Genomic DNA, 23,955 nt, shown 5'->3' with positions numbered 1-23,955 from the left:
TAAATGAAACCTTTTAACTTTTGTACCTTGTTGCAAAGTTTCTTCTAACTAGGTTGGTTTGAGTATCGTTTCTTGCACTTAAGTTATAGCTTTTGTACCTTTTGATAATTTAGCAAAATGTTAGATTAATATTGCATATGTCCAAACATACATTGTGATTGTATATTCAATTATTTGTTTTTGTTCAGTATATAAGAAGCTACCATAGTATGTAAGTTGTGTTGCTGGTGCATTTATCAAAACACATACCCTAATTTATATATACATAGAAAATTAAAGTTATATCAAATATGCGTTGTTTTCTCCTCCTTGTAAATTCTTACTTTCCTTTAGTTGTGGAGGTGTTGAAAAGAAAATCATTTTGGAAAGTTCATCACCTGCTAACACTTCTCTATATTGTTATTAATATTATTATCCATTGATTAAAAGAATTGAAGGATAAATATGGTTGAAAAGGTAATTGAGTCTCATATTTGTGTAGGAAATGGTCCAATACACTATTTAAGAAAAATAAAAGAAACACCTTATATAAAAGACCGACGAGCTTCAATCTCATCACCATCATCAACATCAAGGAAACAAAAAAAGATGTAAATGTGGGAGCTGTCACGTAAGCCAAAATCAACGAGTGAGATTCATTATAGTCATGGAAGATGAGACGTTTGGGATCGTGGTCGGGAATGAAGATCAAACGGTGAGAAGGGAGGTTGCATTGGAATAATAAGAAGAATAATTATTCTGTGTTTTAAAATTAATTATGATGGAATAAGAAGAAGAAGAAATATTTTTAAAAAAACACCTACTTTGGAGATAATTTTAAACAAATATCTCAAAATTTCATCAAATTTTTTCACATTTCCGTTCCCACGTTTTATATTTTTCATATACCTATATAATATACTATATTTTTTCGTAATATACTATATATTTTTTCATATACTCTAATTTATTGATCGAAAAATATATAGTTATATATTTTTCATATACCCTAAAAAAAGCATGAATTACATAATATACTATATATTTTTCATGTACCCTAAAATTTTAATATACTATATATTTTTCATATACTCTAACAAATTTTATATATAACCATAAACCGTTACTCACCGAAAATTTTTGAAAGAGATGAACGGAATAAGAAATAATGGACGGAGAGAGATCGAACGTATTGAAGAATTTTTAAACAAAATCACCAAAAGAAAATTAATTATGTGGTAATCTTGATTATAATATTATCATAATAGAATTAACTGCATATCATATTTACATATATATTTAATAAATGCAAATCATAGTCCACTTTCCTTACTTCATTTTTTAAATATATTATTGATAATAAAGATGGGTAGTTTGGTCTTTTTGATTCTATATTTATGTAAAACTAAAGCTCATTGGGACCACGGGCATATTTAGCATAGGCTCAGAGGGGCTCGAGCCACTCTCAACTTTATTGTCTTTATATAATATATATAAAGAAAACTATTTAATTATTAATATTTATCATTAGTTTAGTGAATATTAATAATTAACTGTCTAGTTTATTTTTCATATTTTTCTTTTAGCCCCGTCAATATATTTTCTAGATCCGCTACTGATTGGGACATTTATGAAAAATTTGATAATATTAGGCCAAACTTGTAATAAGCTATTATATTCTAGGCTATAGTTATAAAATGCAGAAAAATTATATAATTAGGCCTCTCTATATATGGCCCAAGCCCATTCTGTAGAAGGACTTCACTCGACAATTAGAACAACTTGGGCCATCAGCTTTTGGAAGGAACATACTTTCCATTTTGGAACCAAACATTGTAAACAAAAATGAATAGGAGATTGCCCAATAAAAAAATTATGGAAAATTATCATAATAATCAGCAATAAGTCAATCAATTAGGATGAGTTAGATTTATTTTTAGACTGTAACAAAAGAGATGATTTTCACAATAGTTATAAAATTATAATTCTTTTACATTATTGGTTTTGAAATTAAAGAAAGAAAAAAAAGAAAACGTGGCATTATATTACATTCTTGCTTTGTCTATTATGTTACATAATGGGTGTATGAGATGGTGCAACTCTTTTTTATCAGTTGAAAAACTTGATTAACTTTAATGTCCCCAATTTCTTTACTATATACACTTACATTCCTTTTTTTGTTTCTTATTTTATTATTGAGTGCCGTGGGTTGATTTTTATTATTTGGTCAATTTTGAACAAAGAATGATATTGACTTGTTAACTCTTCTAATCAAAACACCATGGATGCTAAAAAAGGGGGGAAAATGAATCTAAATAAGTGTTTTTTTTTTCTTGATTTTTCCAAGTTTGATAGCATTCGATCTTTAAATTTTTGAAATAGATTTTTTTAAATATAGAAAAATTGGCTACATTCTTTATACTTCATATTGACATTGATCCCTAACATCTCACACAGACGTTGTATAAGTCTATCATTAATAGAAATTAATAGAACGTAACACTATCGATGTCTATTAATGATAAAAATTGAATACATGTCTACCATCGATAGAAATTGGTAGAAATCTATCAATATTTATAATATTTTTTAATCTATTTTTTAAATAGTTTGATATTTTTCTCTTTATAAAATTGAATTCTAATTATTTTTTTTTAAAATTTTTTTTGTTTGGTTTGTGTATATATATATATATTACCAAACTCTTTATTGTCCTTCCGTATGAGATGTAGGGGAAGATGAGAAAGAAAAGGAAAGAGGAGAGAAAGGAAGGGAAAAAAAAAAAAAAAAAGAGGGAAAAGAAGAAGAAGAAAATATATTTTTCTAATAAAACAAAATGTTATACCAAATATAATACTTTCCTATATTTCAGGCATTCAAATGTCAAGTTTTATAAAAAAAGCTGCAAAACTAAAATGCTTTTAAAAAAAAATTGGGTGTATTTGTTAGAATTGCTATTTTTAGGAAATGCCCCTAATATTTTGTTTAAAATATTTTTAAAGAAAAGATTTGGGTTTTCTTTTTATGATAAGTTCTCTTAATAAATAATAAGTTTTAAACAAAATTGAGTTTTAATTATCTTTCTAAATTTTGAAACTTGTATCCATTAAAATCATTAAAATCTTTAAACCTTTAAATTAAGAAAAATGTATTAAATGTGTATAATGGTAATAAATATTTCAGTTTTATTTACTCTTATCAGTCTAATATGATATAAGGCAAATCTTTCTTTCTTCACAAAAATCCACCATACACGTAGGGCAATAGAAAGAAAACTTTTATATTCCATTTTTATCTTTTAACAACTATATATATATATATATATATTATTACGAGTCATAATATTTTTAGTATTCTCTATTTTGTACTCACCACATGCACCTTTTCGACTTTTATGGATAAATATATAAATATTAAACCAACCTTCATGGATATTTTATATATAATAAATACATAATTAAAAGCAACCATGTTATTTAAATACTAGCCTCTATAGCTTTAGGGTTTATTTAAAAAAGTGGTACCCAGAACGAAGAAGAATATCACCGTCCCTTTCTTACACAACTTTATTTCTATCAAAATAACATGGGTTGTCAAACGAACTTATCAAATACTCAAGCTATATGAATGATGTCTCTTATGGCTCTCTCCATTCCACTTGTGCCCGTGACAAATAATTTCATATTCCCACGTAAAAAAATTAAAAGAAAAATAATAATCTCCAATTTCACATTTTTATTTTCCTCCCATTTTAATAATACAATTATTGAGGACACGTCAGATCGTCAAAGGCCGTGATGGTCCATCGGTCACCCGCCGTCCCACTACCCAATTCCCACCCTTACGTGCCACCTGTTTCCAAACACCTTTGCTAACGTCACCCATCCCCTTTAAGACTCACCACTCACGTCCACTCCTGTTCTGCCACGTCTCCTCCTTAAACAAAATTTTTATCGGATCCAACAAAATCTACCTCACCAGTCTTCTTTCGCCACCTAACTAAAAAAATTTACCACCACGGATTTTTAAAAATATCCATTAAAGGAAATCAAAAAACAAAAATCCTTTTTCCCTTATATAAAGGAAAACGGTTTTTTGACCTTTCCATATAACGCCATTCTTATTTAACACGTGTCCCAATCATTCTGCACGTGCCTCCTGCCACGTAATCACCTCAAACCGCACCGTTTAGTCTCCCGAGTATAAAATACAAAGACTCGGCCTCTGTTTTTGCATCACCCGTGAGAGAAAGAAAAAACAGAATTACGAACTGAACCTGCCCGAACACGGCGTCGTAATGACGAAGCAATTGAAAGAGAATCAAGAACCTTTAGTCTCCGGCGGAGAGTTTCCGGCAACGGAAGCGGAGGAGTCGATGAGGTTGATTTGTCATCCTTGTGATTTTCACACTCCGAAGACGTACAAGGAAGTGGAGACGGATCAAGAAAGTATAGGATCGTCGGAGGAAACAGAGTCGCCGAAATCAGTAGCGAAGGTTGCAGACTGGAGGAAGAAACTAGCGTATGTTCATTACCAGGTTCGGAGAATCAGAGAAGAGGATTTGCATCTTGGTGAAGACATCGGTGAAGGCTTCAACGCAAAAGAGAAGATTAATTCGATTGGTGGAGATTGGTGCGATGTTCGAGATAATAATAATCCTCCTCCTCATTCTTCTTTTCATAATCATCGCGTTGGTTCTCAGATGAATGTCGTGATTTTCTCGAGGCCGATCTTGCCGAGCTCGCCGCTCGGCGGGAAGAACACATTTAGAGCCGTAAGTTAAAACAAGGTATGATTGTTCAAAATTGAGATTAATTGAATCAGCGAGGAAATTGAAGGTTTGGATTCTTGTGATTGAGTTAGTTTTGGGTTCTGATTTTGCAGGAGAGATGGAAAAATGAGAGAGAATAGTTAGAGGTGCTCAAGGAAGTGAAAAATTGGGGGAAAATTTTGATCTATGGTTCATGGCTGCATAGAATTTAGGGTTTGAGGGAAATTTTGGTGAATTTGGAAGGATAAACAAAAAGAGAAATAAAAAGAAAAAAAGAAAAACCGATCAAACGATCCATACTCCACTGTAAAGTCTAATCTCAATCGTAAATGAGAGAAGAAATTGCATGAATCCTTCTTATGTAAATAAATTTCCTGCCTTTTATATTTATTTCATTATTATTTCAATTTTTTGCTTTGTTTATTTCTCTTTTCTTTTCAAAATTAGATATCTTGAATTTCAAATAATAACCAAATTATTCAACTATTTGCAATTGTAATTATTTTTTTAGAAACATTTCTTATTTTCCAAAAATATAGAAATCATTTTTAAATTATTTTAAAAGTTTTACTAAACATCTAGGAGAATACATAATATATATATATATATATATATATATATATATATTATTAAAAATAAATTGGGTTCATATATATCTCTACTGTTTTTTTTTTTTTTTTTACTTTATTTCATACAATTTTGCATTAAAAAAATTAAAAAATTGGAAATGATAAAAATATAAATATGTGTGAACAAAAACTTTGCTGAAGATAATTAACTTTTTTTACAAAAAGATAGACTCAAAAAGCTTCAAAGCATAGAAGCATAATTAATTAAGATGTTTTAATTATAATGTTGTTTCTGATATTTATAACTACAAGATGACATTACCTAATAACATTTTTTATATCTCAAAATATATTTTAAAAACTTTTTTTTTTTTTTTTTAAGTTGGGTTTAATACTTTCTCGATTTCTATTTATTTTAACGAAAAAAAAAATTTCAACCATATTTTATAGAACAAAAGATAAAGGTGGAGTGTGAAAATAAAAGTTGTATAATTGTAGAGGATCGGAGCATAATCAAAAGATCTGATGTGATTATAGCCTGAAAATTGTTATTGGTCTAATAATACATAATTAAAAAAAAAACTATACATATATTTATTTAATTCTATAATTTTAAAAAAGTTCTAGATTTCGAGAAAATTTAATTGTAAAAATATTAAATAATTTTTAAAATAAAAAAAGAAATTTTGGTGAAAGTAGCACACGTTTGATTTTCAATTTCAAGTGCATTTTTTTAAACTCGTAACACTGTTTTTTTCGTCTGGACAAATTTAACAAGATTTTCTTAGAATATTAAAATTTGACAAAACATTAAATTGGATGTTTTACGGATGTTCAGATCTTCTCAGACCTTAAACTTTTTCTATAGTTTTTCTCAATCTTATACCAAATCTTAATTAAATTTTCCCAATCTATTATTTTCACACAAACTTTTGTATACAATTTCTCAAATCATTTTATTTGAAGGTATGTTTTCCATAATTATGTTGACAAGATTATTATAGAAATCTTATTTACAAAAACTTTATATAAAATTTGACAATATTATAATAATTTTTTAAATAGAGTTAGATAAAAGATTAGGTTGTTATTCATTTCTCCGAATAAAATTGTACTAAAAAAGTCTAAAATTATAAATTTTTTAGACTTTTTTGGTACAATTTGATAGATGAACTGAGATTATCAATTTTTCTTGAGTATTTTAGTACAATTTTATATGTGATGAGCTCAGATCCATAATTTTTTGAAAAAATAAAAAAAGATTAGTTAAGATTTGGTGTAAGATTTTGGAAGATTTGAATTTAAAAAAAAAAAAGAAACATAAAAAGATTAAACAATATTTGGGAATTTTTGAAAAATGGTAGAATCTCTAGCTAATATCATAAAAAAAAACCCAAAACAGTGGACAAGTTAACTTTTTTTTTTAATATTTTTGGGATTTCACTAAGATGAATCGAGAAAATAGTTTTATAGGTTTTAAAAAATGTGCTACTTTTCAAAACGAAAACTAAAAGGTGTGGTACTTTTTCCAATTAAAAAAAAAACACTTAAAAAACGTTGATAGACTGTTATCAATATTTATCATGATAATCATTGATAGACACTGGTCATATACTTCTATTATTTTCTATCAATGATAAACTTTTATTAGCGTTTAATTAGTTTCAATTACTGATATACACTTATATACTCTTATTAGTCTCTATTATTAATGAAAATATTTTATTAGCATCTATTTGGAGCGTGAGAAAAAAAAAAGGTTTTGCCATAAATGGTAGATAGTTTGGTTCCTTTTTCTATATTGTTTTTTTTTTACAATTTTTTAAGAATTAATTCTTTTCAATATAGTAAAATGATGGAAATATTTTAAATATATAGCAAAAATCTGAGAAGTTCTGCAATTTGAAATAATTTTCCAATCTCCCTACAAATCAATACCATAATTTTATGTATAATATATTCTTTTTCTTCTTTTAGATAATTTATTAGTTTGCCCTATTTTATATTAATTAATCATATATAACATATGAGAATTGCAATTATATCCTAAAAAAATATGATTATTGAAAGTCAATTATTTGATTCATGAATGATATTTTATAAAAATATAATTTCTGATACATTTTTTGTATTGACTTTCTCTTTAAAACTCTATTAAAAGGAAGTCAGTATTTTATAATTAGAATTTGACTATTTTTGTCCACCTAACTAGAAGAGATTCTTTTTCATATTTAAAAAAAAAAATTGTTTCTAATCGAGAAAAAAATGTTTTATATTAGGTTCCGTAATTGTTAAATTAACACTATAGATTAAGATACAGTTAAACTCAAAATTCAAAGATTAAAATATTAAGTTTGAAAAATAGATGGGATTCAAGTATTCAATTATTGTATTTAAGGAATATGAAAGTTATTATAAGAAATGAGAAGGAAATAGACTTAATTATTGTTAAAAAAAAAAAGAAATGGTTTCTAATTAAACCGAGTATTAATGTTTTACAAATATTTTTTCATTTTCAATTTTACTACCAAACTCTTCTTAGTACAATGATTATGGAGATAGATGAGTAAATCAAATCTAAAACTTTTGAGAGTAAAAGATGTTATTATTACTAAACAATAGTATTGATATAAATGAAGTGGTGACACATGACATTAATATATGAATTAATAACTAAGATTTAAGTCAAATGTGCTTTTAACTACAATTATTGCAATGAAACCCAAAGGAAGGTTGGGAGTTGTGAAGGAACTTAGAGGGTTTGATCATAATGAAATGACCAAATTGAGTCTTTTTCTTTTTTGGGTTCCAAAATTAAAAGGGGAAAAAATGCATAGAATTGCTGCCTTTTTGCCATATTAACTTTCAACATTGATTATAGTTGAAGTCTATTCCTTTGAATGAAAAAAGCTTCCTTTTCCCATCTCAAAAAAGTGTACTTCCTTTCCCCAATGGAAACTCCATCGTCCATCCACTTGTTTTTCTCCTCCATTATATTATTTACCAATTAAATTATATTTTCAGTGATATTATTGGGATCTTTTGGTATTTTCATTACTATATTCCATTTTAAAGTTAAAAGGGGTTGTAAATCTTTTTCCATACTTCTAAACATTAATTTAATTTATGATTTTCGAAATCATTACATAGAGTTTAAATATTTTACTATTTTATTATATTTTCAAAAAACTCCTACAAATTACTTAAAATAAGTTATGTCGAGAAGTAACATATTATACTAATACAATTTAAACGTCGAAAAATGATCCAACGTCCTGGCATATTACTAATCAATTTCTGCATTGAAATAGTGTAAGTGTAAAGGTAATGTATAGTTGGATATATAATATATATATATATATAAATCTGTAAAATGAGATTTATTTTTTTGGATTTTTTCAATAATAAAAAAAATTGACCAACTATTTATCCTTTATAGAAAAATCATTAAAATACAAAATTTATTACATTTGATTTTTCTAGGAAGGATAAAATTTTTGAAAAATGTTTTATTTTTGACAATCTTCTTTTATTTTTATATCATTAAAATGTTTATGTTTAGTTGATCAATATTTATACTAGAAATTTCATTTTATATTACTTGAACTTTTTTTTTTTATGGCCAACATATGATTGATAGGAGAAATAATAAAAACCAACATTATTCCCTATCAATACAAAAGCTTAGATTTAAAAAAATGTAGATGGAAATATATAGACGTGTATAGTGAATATAAATGTACTAAATATCCTCTTCAATAAAGATCTCATTTATAGTGTAGGTGAAACAATAAAACATTTGGCATATATTGATGACAAAGTTTTGACATGAATCACAAATTGAATGCTCCCAATGCAAATTCTTTCACACACACACACCAACAAAAATGAAGAAGTAAATGGAGAGATGAATTTCATCCCTTAATTCGAGATCAAAAATGATTTTTTAATCTCTTTAAATTATATATAATATATATATATATATATAATGTTAAAATGAGATGCCATTTTCACACAACAATAATAAGAGTAGACAGATTTGTAATTTTCCTTTGTCATTTAATTAAAAGCCTAACCTACTAAATTCCAATCAACTTTCCAACAACTTTGTCATTTTCTCAATCGCCCAACAAATAAATACTACCATTGTTGCACTATTCCAACATATACATATACATACATATATATATATATACATACATATATATATATATATATATATATATATATATATATGTATAATTACATTTTAAATGTGCCTGCTTAATTAGAAATTAAACTTAACGTTTTAAGTAAAAAAAAAAAAAAAAATCGTTCAATCTAACATAAAATTTGTACGAGGTTTGTCGTTCATATTCTCCATCTCCAATATATATTGTTAATAATTATGTATCTCAACTAAAATTATGTCTGATTATTAATTACAAAAATTTCTCTTAACGTGATGAAAAATAATCTCGACTATATTTTAAATATAACTCAACATTATACACTATCAATATTGATTCTAGATGATTGATTGTAGATCGATGATATGTAAATTACATATTAAAGTGTAAAATCAAATATTAAGTTAATTTTTTTTGAATGTTTTAGAAAAATAAAAGTAACGGCAACAATTTTAAATTACTCAGGAAACATGCAATAATTCTCTTATCTTATCTTCATATATATATATATATATAATTCATGATTTGTAAGTATATTTTGAAGGTAAAAAATATGTTTGAGTGGTATTTCAATTTAGTCCCTTTTATTTATTTATTTATTATTTGGTCCATAGCATTTTAGCACGTTTCAAATCATAAACATTTAGAATAGAATAATTGTATTATTTTGGGACTTGTAAGACAAGTTAATATTATAAAAAATAATGGATCAAAGTGAATAAACAAACCTAAAAAAGTAATTCACATTTATAGTTTGATTTGAGATAACTCAAATGAAAAATATCCACCACATGAAGGATGATCTATTTGTAGTGGTTGCCTTGAAGAGAAATAAATGGCACTGTTTGGTAAAACAATTTATGGCCCATGCCTTTTTCACAACAAACAATTATCAAAAATGACCTTTTTCCCCTCCTCTCTGTCTCTCTATATCTACATTCATCATATGCATTATTGTCCATTTCTTATGAGTTGTGACCAACCAAACCTCCATTAAAAAAATCTCCTCATCCTGTTTTTGTTGAATTACATCTCCCTCTCTATATATACTTTTTTTTTTATTATCAACACATTTGCATGCTACAACACAGAACTTTGCCTTTTCCTAAAGTCATTTTTCTTTACATATGTACACACAACTCCTCCATGTATGTTTATCATTATGTCCACTGTTTCAAAAAGAAAAAAGAAAGAAAGAAATATTTATGTTAACATTTATGTTCATCCAATATAGGATCTCAACTGATTTAGATGGTTTTAATTAATGTTCATCTAACTTTTAACTCACTTTTGATTATGATTATGATCGATTCATTACTTCTTCAAGCCAAAAAAAATGAGAAAAATGGCAATCAATCTCATAATCTTCCAAAAGAAAAAATAAACAAATTCAAGTATAATCAAACTCACATTTGATTAAAAAATCTAATGGGAAATGCAAAGGGGAGATATAATCAGATTCTCACCAACTTCCAAAAAAAGTATAAACACTCTGTATTTAGTAATCTGAATACAAAAATTTTAGTTAAGTATACAATTTTTTTTTTCTCTTTTTTGTTCTTAACACACAAAGGGGGAGGAGAAAATCCTTCTTATTATCATTATTGTTCAATATTCTCCACTTGTTAGATTATGTTTCTCTATTCTTCTCCTCCAAAATCAGATCAAAAAAAACTTCTTCAACTGTACAAACAAAAAGAAAGAACAGGACAAAACCCAGAAAAAAAAAAAAAAGAAAAAGAAAAAAAAAAGGTAAAGAATTTTCAGATTTGTACCTTGTAATTTTGCATTAATGGCAGCAGATTGGGCATCTTACAAGCCCATTTTCATTGCAATCAACACATCTTTGAAAACCATAACCATCTTCTTCTTCTTCTTCTTCAAGTTCTTCTTCATAATCTTCTTCTTCATAAAACACTTTACAGCTTCCACAACATGTCTCACATGGCACAAATCTTATATCCCCACAAGCTTCACAGACACCCCCATCACCATTTTCAATCTTCTCGCAACATTCAAGCAATTTCTCTAGCTGCCCATCTTCATGTAACCTCCTAATTTCTTCAGCATCACCGATTTGCTTCCTCCCAATGAACACTCTGGGTAAATTCCCTCCACTATTTTTGTTCTGATCTTCCATTAATAGCTGCTTTAGTTCTTCTTTAAACCCACTATGCATTGACACATCTCTTTCATCTACACGAACTCTAATAGCTCTTAGAATTGCTCTAACATGGCAACAATCTTCATATGTCTTACGAATCCCTCTCAAGCTTGTAAAGTATAGAATAACCTTATCCCTTTTCTTCTCTCCTGGCCAACTGTAGAATTTCTTTGGATCCACGGTGGCTGAAGGTGGCTGTTGGTGCTTTGGATTTTCCACCGGGCGGAGGTGAAATGGGTGGTCCGGGGAGAGCTGTTGAAGAGATTTTCGAAACGATGAAATTACTTCCGGGTCGAAATCGGAGTTTGGATTTTCATCTTCAATTTCAGCATCTTCTTCTTCTTCTTTTAATTGAAGCCAGAGAGGTTTCTGAGATGAATTGTTGCCATTTGCTTTCGAAATCGACTCGGGCGATCGATTTTGAAAGGGATCGACAACCGTACGGTTACCGAAATCGAACGAGAGGCTCCGAAATCCGCTCGGAGACCTGAGAGGGCTAACATCCTCAAGCCCTTCCATGAGCTCCCATGCGTTGATCGTCTCCGGCTCCCCCGGCGGCGTTCTGTTCGGAGTTCTCGATGCCGTTTTAGGGATTTTCTCTGTGATAACGTTCGACCATGTCTTCGCTTCGGCTAATCCTGTTTTGAAATCCTCAATCGTCTTGTAACTATTACTTCTCTGTGATTGACGGCGATGACAACCACCACCATCACCACCCCCACCCCCACCTCGACCGCCACCGTGGCCATTGATTCCGAGCTCCAACGAGCCTAATGTAGAGGAGGTTAAGGCAACGACGTGATAACTATCACCTTTGGCTTGTGGTGGATGATGAACTTGCATAGAGTAGCTTCGAGAAATCGGCGAATATGGCCGCCGGCAATGACGGCATCGATTTGGTTTGGAGCTTACACATCCCATTGACGAATTAACAAAAGGGTGAAAGAAAGGATTGCATAAATTAATTATAAATAATTCAAAACGATCAATCGTTTTTGGTTAAATCAGATCAAAAGGGGGGGAAGATCAGGTAGAAAAATGAAAGAATCGAGGATGGAATTTCATTCAAACGAATCCAAAACAACATTACAGAGAATTAGGCTCCAAAATGAACAACAAAATTGAGAATCATACAAGAATCGCATAAACAAGAAAGAACCCATGTTCCCCTTTTTTCTTCTTCATCCGATGGCTGAGGAAAAGAAAATCAATGGCGAAACTGCAAAGAAAGAGAGAAGAATGGATAAGGAGCATCAATGGCGGAGGAAAGAATTAGGATAATTGTCAATCCGAAATGGGGATATTGGGAGTGAAGATTAGGAGAGAGAAATTGGGGGGGGGGGGGGAGTGAAGGAATCAAGGGAAGAAGGGGGGATTTTGATTGATTTTGATTTTGATTTTAGGGAGAGTGTGTTGAGAAATGTAAGCAGTTTCTCTCTCCCTAGATTTGAGGAGAGAGAAATTGAGAGGAAGAGGAAGAAGAAGAAGAAGAGGAAGGAGAAGGAGAAGGAGAAGGAGAGGATGTTGTTTTATTTTTGGCATTAAAAGTGGAGAGTTTAGAACAGAAATTCTATGGTGACATTCTACTTATACACTTTCCATAACAATAATCCATACCCCATTTTTAAAACTTTTATTTCACTTCAACTACAAACTTTCCTTCTTCTTCTTCTTCTTCTTCTTCTTTTTTTTTTTTTTTTAATCTTACTGAAATTTTGTTCTTATAATTTTAGAAAACATTAAAGTTTAGTTGTTTATATAGTTTTATCCCAACTATTTATTTTACAAAATTGATCCAACTTTAAAGTCTCACAAACTGAACTAAAACTTATTAACTCACATGGATGAAATTTATCATCTATAACCTCATTTTTTTCCCTTCTAAAATGGTTTCTTTGTTTTTTCTTTTTCAATTAAAGAGCATTGTATTCCAAATATATCTTTCCTCTTTTCTTTTTTATTTTGTTTCTTGGTTGAGAAAAAATAAAAATAAAAACGTTAAAATTTTGAAAGGTTAAATTTAGTATAGTACAAAACAAAACATTTTTAATGTTTTAAATTTAAAAAATAACTCTAAACCATAAAAATGTCCAGATGTAGATTTGTATTTAATAGTTTCATGAAGAAATTATTGGTAAAATAAAATAGTTAGAAGTGAAGTAGTTGATTATAAATGTAGAATTAAGGACTAAGGAGTAGGAGGATAGTTAATTCTATTTTCATATACATATTGGGATAAATAAATTGTTATCATTTATTTATAAGATCATTTCAATTTTTGGAGGATCAATATACCGTAGAACCAATTTTGTATTAGATGACTTTCAATTTGGATTGAAGTAATACTATTTTTAAAATGTAACTTCTAAAGTTGTATTATATTGTTATTATTATTTTGCAAATAATATACTTATAAGAACAATAAGACCCAATTGGTAGCATATATATATATATAGGGTATACAAAACTAGTTTGACAATCTCAACTCAATTATTTTATTCTTTTACTTTTAATTTAAAAACATCTCATTCAAAAATAAATTAGACTAAATATATCTCTCATTTTCACTTATATTCAAACACTCCTCTTTTTTTTTTTTTTTTTTTTAACACTACATTTCTTTTTCTAAAAAATCACAATCATTTAAGAAACCCTATTATATAAACGCTTTATTTCTAAGCCAATTTATATTTTCAACCCTCTATTCTTTAAGAAATTTCCTTTATTTTGTTTTAATTTTTCATTCCGGTCGACTATGAAATTATAATAAAATATAATACCAAAAGCGATGGTTTATATATTTTCTACGAGACTAGCTATTATTTCTTTTAAAGGTATTATATTGCAAAAGGAGAGATCTCGCAACCTTGAGTTAAGACACAAACAAAACATATTAATACAAAGAAACAAAGCAACAAAAAAATCGAATCCAAAAGGAAAAATACGCACCACAAAAACTTTAATTAAGAAAGGAGGTTATGAGAAGAATAGGCCATATGGGTTCCCATAGAAAAAGCTCCCATCTGCTGTGAATAACACATAAAAATCTCAGGTTGAATATTACTTGAGAAGGCTGCAAAGGAGCATCATCGTGGATACACACTTGCACGTCTATTACGCTCATGTCAAATATGATAGATAACATCACATCAAACAATTCTCCAAATTTTACGTCACTACCAATTCCCTCAGCTAAAATGAAAAATCCAACCAAAAATTACTTCATTTCAAAATACATATCATCGTCCCTCTCCCATTGACATTGCTGAGTATAAATGTTTGACATATGTACTAAAATTTCAAACCCTATGAAACGGAAATTATTTAAAACACTTTATATGTAAGATTATATTTTGTGATTTTCTCATATTTTCGACTACATCATTGATTTTTTTTTTTTTTTTGTTGAATTTGTGGAAAATGGTTTAGCTAGGCTTTAATTAGGTTAGGTATTTAGGTCTTCATTTCCAATCAAATCACTTATGTACGTGGCTATCATTTTTTTCAAATCTATCTAAGATAATTAACAAAGGTCTAATTAATTTTCAACCTATTGTTATTTTTCTGAATAATGTTTGAATACAAAACCATCTCGTGTGTTTGAAGAATCGAGAGCATTCATCCAAACTATCCGACTTAAATTATACCCTATTTATATTATAAAGGTTATGTTAGGTTAGTTTTTATTTTAGATTGGGTTCGATTTACGTTTAAAATTTAGGTTGGATTAGTTTTTATTTTAGATTGGGTTTAAATTACGTTTTTTAAAATTTAGATTGACACAACCCAACATAAATTTTTAATATTAATAATATATATATATATATATATATATATATATATATTATAACTTATAAATATGAGGTTTTATATATTTTATTTTTTTACGAAATGATAAATATTTTGTGAAATATTATATTATCGATAATTTTCCTATAAATATTATGATTCATACATATTGTTACAAAGATTGTAACAAACAGGATAGATTTTGATATTTTTATGAAATTTTAGTTATTAATATGTGTCGTGGGCAAACTTAAGTATTTTAGGTTTATAAAATATATACTTAACAAAAATAAATAATCCAACAATCCAATTCAACTCAACCAAATCCTATATAAATTATTTGAATCAATTTAACAAACTTAAAATTGTAGTTGGATTCAATATATATATATATATATATATATATATATATATATATATATATATATATATATATATATATTTATAATTTAATTAAGAGTACAATTTCTTTTTACATTTTGCAACATTTATTATTTATTTATTTTTACTGTTTAGCTCAATGATATATAGTTTATATTAATTTAACTCAATATTCTGGTCATGCCCTCTAATATTTATTTTCAGGAAATTATAGTGGCGGCCAAAACCATTTAAGGGAATTGTAAATATAGCTTGCTTTTTTATATATGCAAAAAAAATTCAATTATCAGCTAAAACATTCGTCAGATATCGAGTGTCAGCTAAAACCAATCTGACAATTGGTATCTCACAAGTTAACTAAGATAACGTAAAAGATAATTGCATGACAATCAAATAACAATTACATAATAATCAAATTGTTTTAAAAGTGAGAGGCATTTTTAACCTTTTACTATAAGTTCATTAATGAATTTGGATTAGACGGATCAAATTTGTCCTTTAGAAATTTAAGTGATATGAATCTAATTTAATTATTTTTTTATTTATTCTTTTTTTTTTTTTTTTTTTTTTTGGTAACGAAGAAAGTAGCCTGTAATAGTATTTATGTATTAAATTCGAAAAGAAAAGTTGTATTTGGTTGAATAACATGTTCCTACTACTAAGGATTTTATTCCTATTTTAGGTGTTTGATGCCTATTATTAATAACATGCGGTATTAATTTTAAAAAATAATCATCATTAAATATATTAATGGAGTGATATAACGTTCTATCTCTTTATTATTTGTATATTTTTTAAAATTAACAAAACATGTTAAAAGTCATCTATCTCATTTCCATTATGTTGTTAGGACTATCTTTGAACGTACAAATTTGGGGTAGAAGTAGAAAATTTGAGCAACAAACCTCCGATCTTGATCAATCTATATCAATATTTAGTCGAGCTAAGATCTTATAATTTGAGCCAAAAACCTTAGGTTCATAATATTTTATATTTTTTTTATTTATAGTAATTTGACTTTAATAAATATATTGTTATTATATAGCAAGTTAAACAAACTCGTAATAGAAACATTTTCTAGAAAGAGTTTAATAGGAAGAGTTGTAAAGTTAATTGAGACTGGCCAACGTATCTATGTTGCACTTTTTTTTTAGTTCAATTCATTAGTCTAATTACCATTTATCGTGATAAACTCTTTGTTTCTTTTTAAAATAAGGGTTTTGTTTGGATTTGTATTTTTAAATTATTAAGTTAAAAAATAAGTTGTTTTGAAAAAAATTAATGTGGCAACTACCTAAAATATATTTTGAAAACTAACGCGTGGTTTAGGAATATATAGATACTTAAAACAATTTTTAGAAAAATAAATTGTGTGTTTATTGGTTAATTTCCCATGAAATATTATGGCCAACACTTTTTGTCGGCTATCTTCACCAACCAACTTTCGATAATTGTCATTAGCCAACATTCGACTATCATTTCCAAAAGTTGTCGTCCATGAACCTCCGACCACTATTTTTTATGCAATCGTCAACCACCAATTTTCATTGTTATTGTCTTTCCCATAACCGTTTTTTACCAACATCCAACGATTGCTTTTTGACAATTGTAACAACCAAACTTTGGATGACCATTTTCAGGCTACTACCACAGACCAACTAAGTACTTTTGCCGATTGTTGTTCAATGACCATAGTAGGCTAACTTTCTTTCACCATTTTCGTAGGTTGTTTCATGTCGAATTTTGTTGATCGTTTGTTGGTGACCGTTGTCGGCTTACTTTTGTCGACCATTATCGGTCAACTTTCGTCGATCATTTTTTTCATGACTGTTATCTACCAACTACCAAAACGACCACTATCACCAATCTCTGATTATCATTTTCTAGTGACTATCCCCGACCACCATTCTCAATGACCGAACTTCTATCTAAGCCCCATTAACAAATTATTTTATTATAATTTGAGATTATATACATACATACGTACGTACATACATATATGTATATATACACATACATACATACTTACTTTTAGTCTATAACAAATCAAACAAATTTTTACCTAAAAACACTCTTAAAAAAAGGAATCGTTAAACACATGTGTACTTTTTAAAAGTTATTTTAAAAAAATAAAAATGTTGTCATTTAGTAGATAAATATCATTTTATGGAAACTTTAGGTAATATTAAAAAATTAAAAAAAAATTATATATATATATATATATATATATATATATATATATATAAAGTATGAAATTGAAAAATGAAATAGAAGAAAATTAAAATATATTAACTCAAATTCAATGAATTGGACAGAGACTATTAATTTTCTTTTTTCTAAATAATTAAGAAAAAAAAAAAGAAAGTTATAGAGTTGGATTTGTAGGGCAGAAGGATTTGGAGGCACATGGAACCTTCTCATCAAATTATTGGGTATGGGATCAAAAAATATTATTTTGGTTGTTATCTCATAACGCAAAAAGAAACACACCTTAAATTTCAGGGCAATGTTTTTGTATTTGCACTATTCTTTTCAATATAAATGTGTGATCTAAAATTTTGACCCTCTAATCAAATACATGTGTCATTTATGTCATTCATCAACCATACTCACTTTAGACTTAAATTTAATTTTAATTTGATCCAAACTAGAACCTTATGTTTATAATTATAACCATTACCTTAAATCTAGTCAATAATAAATTAATGTTCATCATAACCACAAAATATGGATAAAAAATAATGCAATTATCCACCACCATCATATTGTTGCCTTTTAGTAAGTATTAATCTTCCAAATTTCGGTTTCGTTTCATTCTAGGTGTATTCTTATTTTCACGTCCTTTCTTTTTTGTTTATCCATTATTGTGAGACTTTGATCACATTAATTATCAACGTACCTTTATTAAATTTCGACAATAATTATTGTACTAAATAATACTTTAAAAATGTTGTAGAAAACACATGAGACTTTTAGGTCAACTATTGTAAGGAATTTTTTTATAAAATATTAAAAGAATAAAAAATCAACTCCCAAAAGTTTATAAAATGTGATCGAATGGTACAACAAAGAGACATATGACTTTTGATTTTGGCTAGTTGCTAAAAATATCCTAAGTTTTGGTGTATTAGCCCTAATTCAATTTTCTTTTTATTATTTTTTAAGTCAAAGTTTGAAAAAGAATTTTGCATAAATCGTAATATTTTTCGTATAATAGAATTTTCTCAAGTTGATTTTAGAATGCCTCTCATTTACGGAAATAAAAAACATCTCTCTTTAATAGTTGAGTCATACCCACCTTCGCTAGATACACATCCATTTGATTATTTATTACCATATCAACTCTTTTAATTTATTTATTAGATAAGATAACCTTTGGTGAGATTAATTATTTAGTATATCAATAATTTTTCTTTTGCATGGGATTATTTTTATTCAAATATCTCATAAATTTGATTTCGTACCTTTATTCATTATTACCATAAACGAAAAATACTCAATAACTATGTAGAAAACCTAAGAAAGATCATAAAAATAACATATATTACATTGTGAAATGAATGATGTGTGTAATAATAGAAACAGTATAAACTACTACATTAGTATCAGAATATTATTCCAAACTTTATGAGAAGCAACGTTTAATATATATAACGAGTGGATCAAGATGAGGAAAGCAAAAGAGAGAAAGAAAAGAAAGAGAGTGTGTTAGGTTAATAATTATGAAGGACATGTGTGAGCATGAATAGGCACGTGGTGCACGTGAGCTTTTAGGTTGGTGTTTTCCGACAATTGTGTGACACCATCCATCCAATGTTACAAAAGTTAAAAAGATAAAGAAAACTAAAGAACTTTGGATCTCACAGCCCCCCGTTTCCATTTGCCATCATGGCTGCAGCTGCTGAAGGAGGCATATTATTTCTTTTTATTTTAACTTCAACTTGTTCTTTTTTAATACCCATTTAAATAAACTTCTTTTACAAAAAAAAACCTAGAAATTACTTTAATATGTACATATGCATGCATGCATATGAGTGATTAAAATCAACCCTAATATGTTATTGTTTCTCTTGTTATCTATTTATTGATATGAAAACATATCTTTAATCATACATCCTCTGGAGGGGAATTAGGATCGTAGGATATCGGGTGTGTTAGAAAGGGTAAAAAATTTGTAGGGAGCAAAAACAAAAGATTAATAAATTTTTAATATGTTCTTGGAATAAAAATTCATATGATCGTAATAGGTAATATTTAGAGTGATGTATCCAAAATTGCTTGTATAAATGAAGACTTGAAAAACTTCTTGTAATTTTCAATATAACATTAAGCATATCAAACTCGAGATAGACAACCCCTTGAATTCATTATATATCCATTGAGATTCTTTCCTTTCACATGATCCATCATTCCTTGTTAGGGTAACCTTCCTTTTTATAGCAACACACTACAAGGAAAAGAAAAAAAAAAAAAGCTCTCTAATATTTGGAACTTTAACATTGATCAGTCTTAATTATATTTATCATGTAAGTTCATATCAAACATCTTAGTTCTATAAGAACAATATAATGATTAAGATATTCTTTTCAACAAAAGGTTTGTTTCTTCAAATATGTTAAAAAAAAAATAAGTTATTGATTAGAGTGGTTGAATTATATTAATTAGGGTGTCATGTTTCGTGGGAGCTCCCCCTTTGTTCATAAAGAGGCCCCTTTCGATATGGAAAAAGCTTTCTGTTATATGTCTCTAATGGCCATCAATGGATGGCTTTTTCCCTTACTTTCTTGGCCCTCTCCCTCTCATAATATTTTTAATTATTTGTTACCTTTTGCTATCTATGATCTTTTCCACTCACTTTTTGCTTTATTTTTCTCTTTGGGTTAAGTGTTTCTTCCCATGCAGATGAATTTCTAAGACATCACAAAGGAGGATGCAATGCAATCATCTTTTCTTTTTAATTTAGCCTCATTTTAAAAAAAAAAAAAAATACGTGCATCTCTTACGTACATCTATTTGGTGCGTCGGTCCTATTAAATTGTCCAATCACAAGATATTATAAGAATAATTTTAATTTATTTGATAGACTTTATATTAAATTTGTCTTCCTCCATCAACTTAAACTTTTAAATCATAATAGAAAAAAGTTCTTTTGTTGCTACCATTCTTAGAACCTTAGGTTTAGGATTTAGCTTTGTTTAAATCTTTAGTAACTGTCTAAGTCTACAAAGAGTCTTGAAGTATCCATAATATATGTATAAATTAGATTTCTCTAGAATCATGTTGAAAGATGTAAATAAATATCTAAAAAAAAAAATCTAGAAATATCTAGAATAATATAGTAGTTGGAATTCGAGTTTCTTTAGACAAGGATAAGATTAAAAAGATCTAGAATAATAGTTAGAATTCTAGAGAAAATTTTTGCTTGGACTTTTAAGATTTCAGGCCTATAAATAGGAGGTGCAATCCTCGTAAAAGTAAACAAAGAGATGAATAAAGGAGAGTTAGAGAGATATCTCGAGAGTCCCAAAGTGTTCATTTTTTTTCTGTAAATTTACTTAATAAAGGTTTCTTTTTTAATTTTCTTTTGTATTAATTTCTTCCCATTTTTATAGACTAAACAAAAGATTTTAAAATGAACATTTAGGGCAGTGGCTTTACCAATCATATGATCTCTAGTTAGTATTTAAATATCAAATCAAAATATTGAGCAAAAAGAGTATCCTAATGTAGTAGGATTAGGCAGTGAGTTGATAGAATTTGGTGGTAGATGTAAACAATCCTAATGATTTGACATAAATATGTGCACAAATGATCTCTCACATCCCTTCTTACATCTGTTTTGTCTGCTTGATTTGAGACATTTTTAGGTATTATGCCCTCCTCAACTATATCATATATTAAGGGCATTTTAAGTCCTACATAAGTTGTTACCTTCTCCTCCATCTCCTTGTTTATCGTAGTAGAGTTTCCAAGGTTCATGTTGATAAAAATGTGGTGTCTTAGCTAGTTTATAGGAATGAAGGAAGGTTACCAACATTTACAAAAACAAAAAGAAAAGTTTCACTACAACATTTAAATGAAAAAAAAAACAATCTTTTGATAATTTTAAAATAAATTTAAAAGTTACCAATATTATATATTAAGGAAATATTAGTGATGCCTTTTTTTATTATCTATTGTAATATAAAAAAGATATATCGATATGATACTTTGTCACATTTAAAAATGTTGACATAAATAATATTTTCATTTTACTTAACATAAATAATATTTTCATTTTACTTAACATATTTTCATTTTCCTATATATAACTTTAAAAAAAATTCAATTCACTTTCGCTATCACATTTTGATTTTTATTTTACTGTATGTATTTGTTATATACTTGGGTTTTTTTAATTGAAAACAATGATGAATTGATTGCTTTTATAATAACTTTAAACGTAACAAATAAAAGATAACTATATTGAAAGGATAGAAACACAGTTAAAACTTATACTAAATCAAGGCAAAATTCTTACTAATACAACTAAATTATATTCAAACATAAAATCAAAAAAATGACAACGTGATGGTGAAATTAAAAAAGAAAAGAAAAAAGGAAAGGTGTTAGATTATGGTTGTATCTTTATACGGCAAATCCTTTTACCAATTGCTATTATATTATTTATTGTTGTTGTTGTTGCTGTACGAATCAAATGATAAAAGTATCGAAAACTTAAAAATTATATCAAAAGATCATACCACTTGTAATATATATATATATATATAATAATAATACACACACAAGGAAGAGTAATTATTATTAATTAATCATAATTAAGGTGGTTTCTTTGGTAGAATGTTTGTCTCCTAAATGCCTTCTTCATCACTTCAAGCCCTTCCACTATATATTTTTTTATGCATCCATGCATACAAGTTTTCATATTATTTTATTAGCGACATATCAATGAACAATAAAATTTAGTTCTAAATACTTGTGTATTTGTTTGGTTCAAAAGCTTTTAAAAATTATAGCCTCTTCAAGATTACAAAAAAATTTACATCATATTCCCAATACAATATAACAAGAGCATTCTCTTTTATAAATGTATCATTATAACAACCTTATATGGAGTAAGTTTTACGTTTGACTTCTTATTCATTCTACAATTTTCATCTTTGATTTTACTGTTGTTACATTTTTAATTATTCTATGTTCGGAGGTGCTCCGTCCTTCTCTCAATTACAAAATTTTACCGTTGAACAATAAGAAGATCATCAACCAAGACTTGTATATTATATATCACTTTCTTCTAAAATTCTAGAATCAATAATGAATAATATATTTTTTTTTTCTATTTCTATAATATGCTCAATTATTGAAAGAAGAAAGGATTTCCCAATTTTCCAATTGACTCAAGACTCAATAATTAAAGTATATTTGTACTTGATTATTACTGTATTATTGGTGTAATGTAACTTAACGTGTAGAGGAAGAAGACATGATTGAGAAAATTTGCTAAAGATTAGGAGAAATAATTAAATAGATCTACCTTTAGTTAGAGTACATATACATATGCCCAATATTTTACTCATATCTTTAACCAAACTATATAGTTATTGATTGACTCAAAGATCTCTTTCAGTATAAGGTTTAATTAAATGCCAAAAGCATGTTAGATTATGAGTTCAATCTAAACTTTGCCAATAATTAACTAAATAAAAGTTGTGACAAATGATAAGTTATATATATATATAACTTTTACTTCTACACTTAAGTTTTTCAAATTTTTATCATCAAATTATTGGATCAGTCCTCCATTTTCATTTTTTGAGGATGATATTATCCCTTGGGTTTTTTTTTTTTTTTTTTTTATTTCCGAGCTTAATTTGCTATCCTCTAGTTTTAAAAGAAAAAAAATGTAATTTAATCTTACAATTGGATTAATAAACTAATAATAGTAAGAAATAAAATTGCAACTTTAACCTATGAAAAGTTTTTGTTTGAAAATTTAATAAGGAAACTTATTCAGTATACTTCCAATGAATTACAAAACATTTGAAATAATATAAAGTTTATAAGATTTCAGAGAAAAAGAATACTAAAGTTGTGTTAATTTTTGTATGCTTTGCAAAGTAATTCAATAGTTAA

The 23,955-nt window shown here is 27.5% G+C and overlaps 2 protein-coding genes across 2 annotated transcripts; one reads left to right on the top strand and one right to left on the bottom strand.

The window, feature by feature from the left end:
• Window positions 1-4,090: 4,090 nt before the first annotated feature.
• On the top strand, window positions 4,091-5,101 carry LOC103487011 (uncharacterized). The gene is made up of 2 exons (XM_008445198.3): window positions 4,091-4,768; window positions 4,864-5,101. Exon 1 carries the CDS (start codon window positions 4,277-4,279, stop codon window positions 4,760-4,762), a length of 486 nt encoding a protein of 161 aa, XP_008443420.2. The 5' UTR covers window positions 4,091-4,276; the 3' UTR covers window positions 4,763-4,768; window positions 4,864-5,101.
• A 5,102-nt stretch (window positions 5,102-10,203) lies between these two features.
• Window positions 10,204-13,276, bottom strand: LOC103487012 (uncharacterized protein At3g28850). Its single transcript, XM_008445199.3, has 2 exons — window positions 11,264-13,276; window positions 10,204-10,657 (listed from the first exon to the last, which is right to left on the bottom strand). The coding sequence occupies exon 1, from the start codon at window positions 12,571-12,573 to the stop codon at window positions 11,278-11,280; it is 1,296 nt and encodes a 431-aa protein (XP_008443421.2). The 5' UTR covers window positions 12,574-13,276; the 3' UTR covers window positions 10,204-10,657; window positions 11,264-11,277.
• Window positions 13,277-23,955: the final 10,679 nt, after the last annotated feature.

Source organism: Cucumis melo, chromosome 4 (assembly GCF_025177605.1).
Source record: "Cucumis melo cultivar AY chromosome 4, USDA_Cmelo_AY_1.0, whole genome shotgun sequence".
In the NCBI taxonomy this organism is placed as follows: Eukaryota; Viridiplantae; Streptophyta; class Magnoliopsida; order Cucurbitales; family Cucurbitaceae; genus Cucumis; species Cucumis melo.
This window is presented reverse-complemented; position numbering and strand designations above follow the sequence as displayed.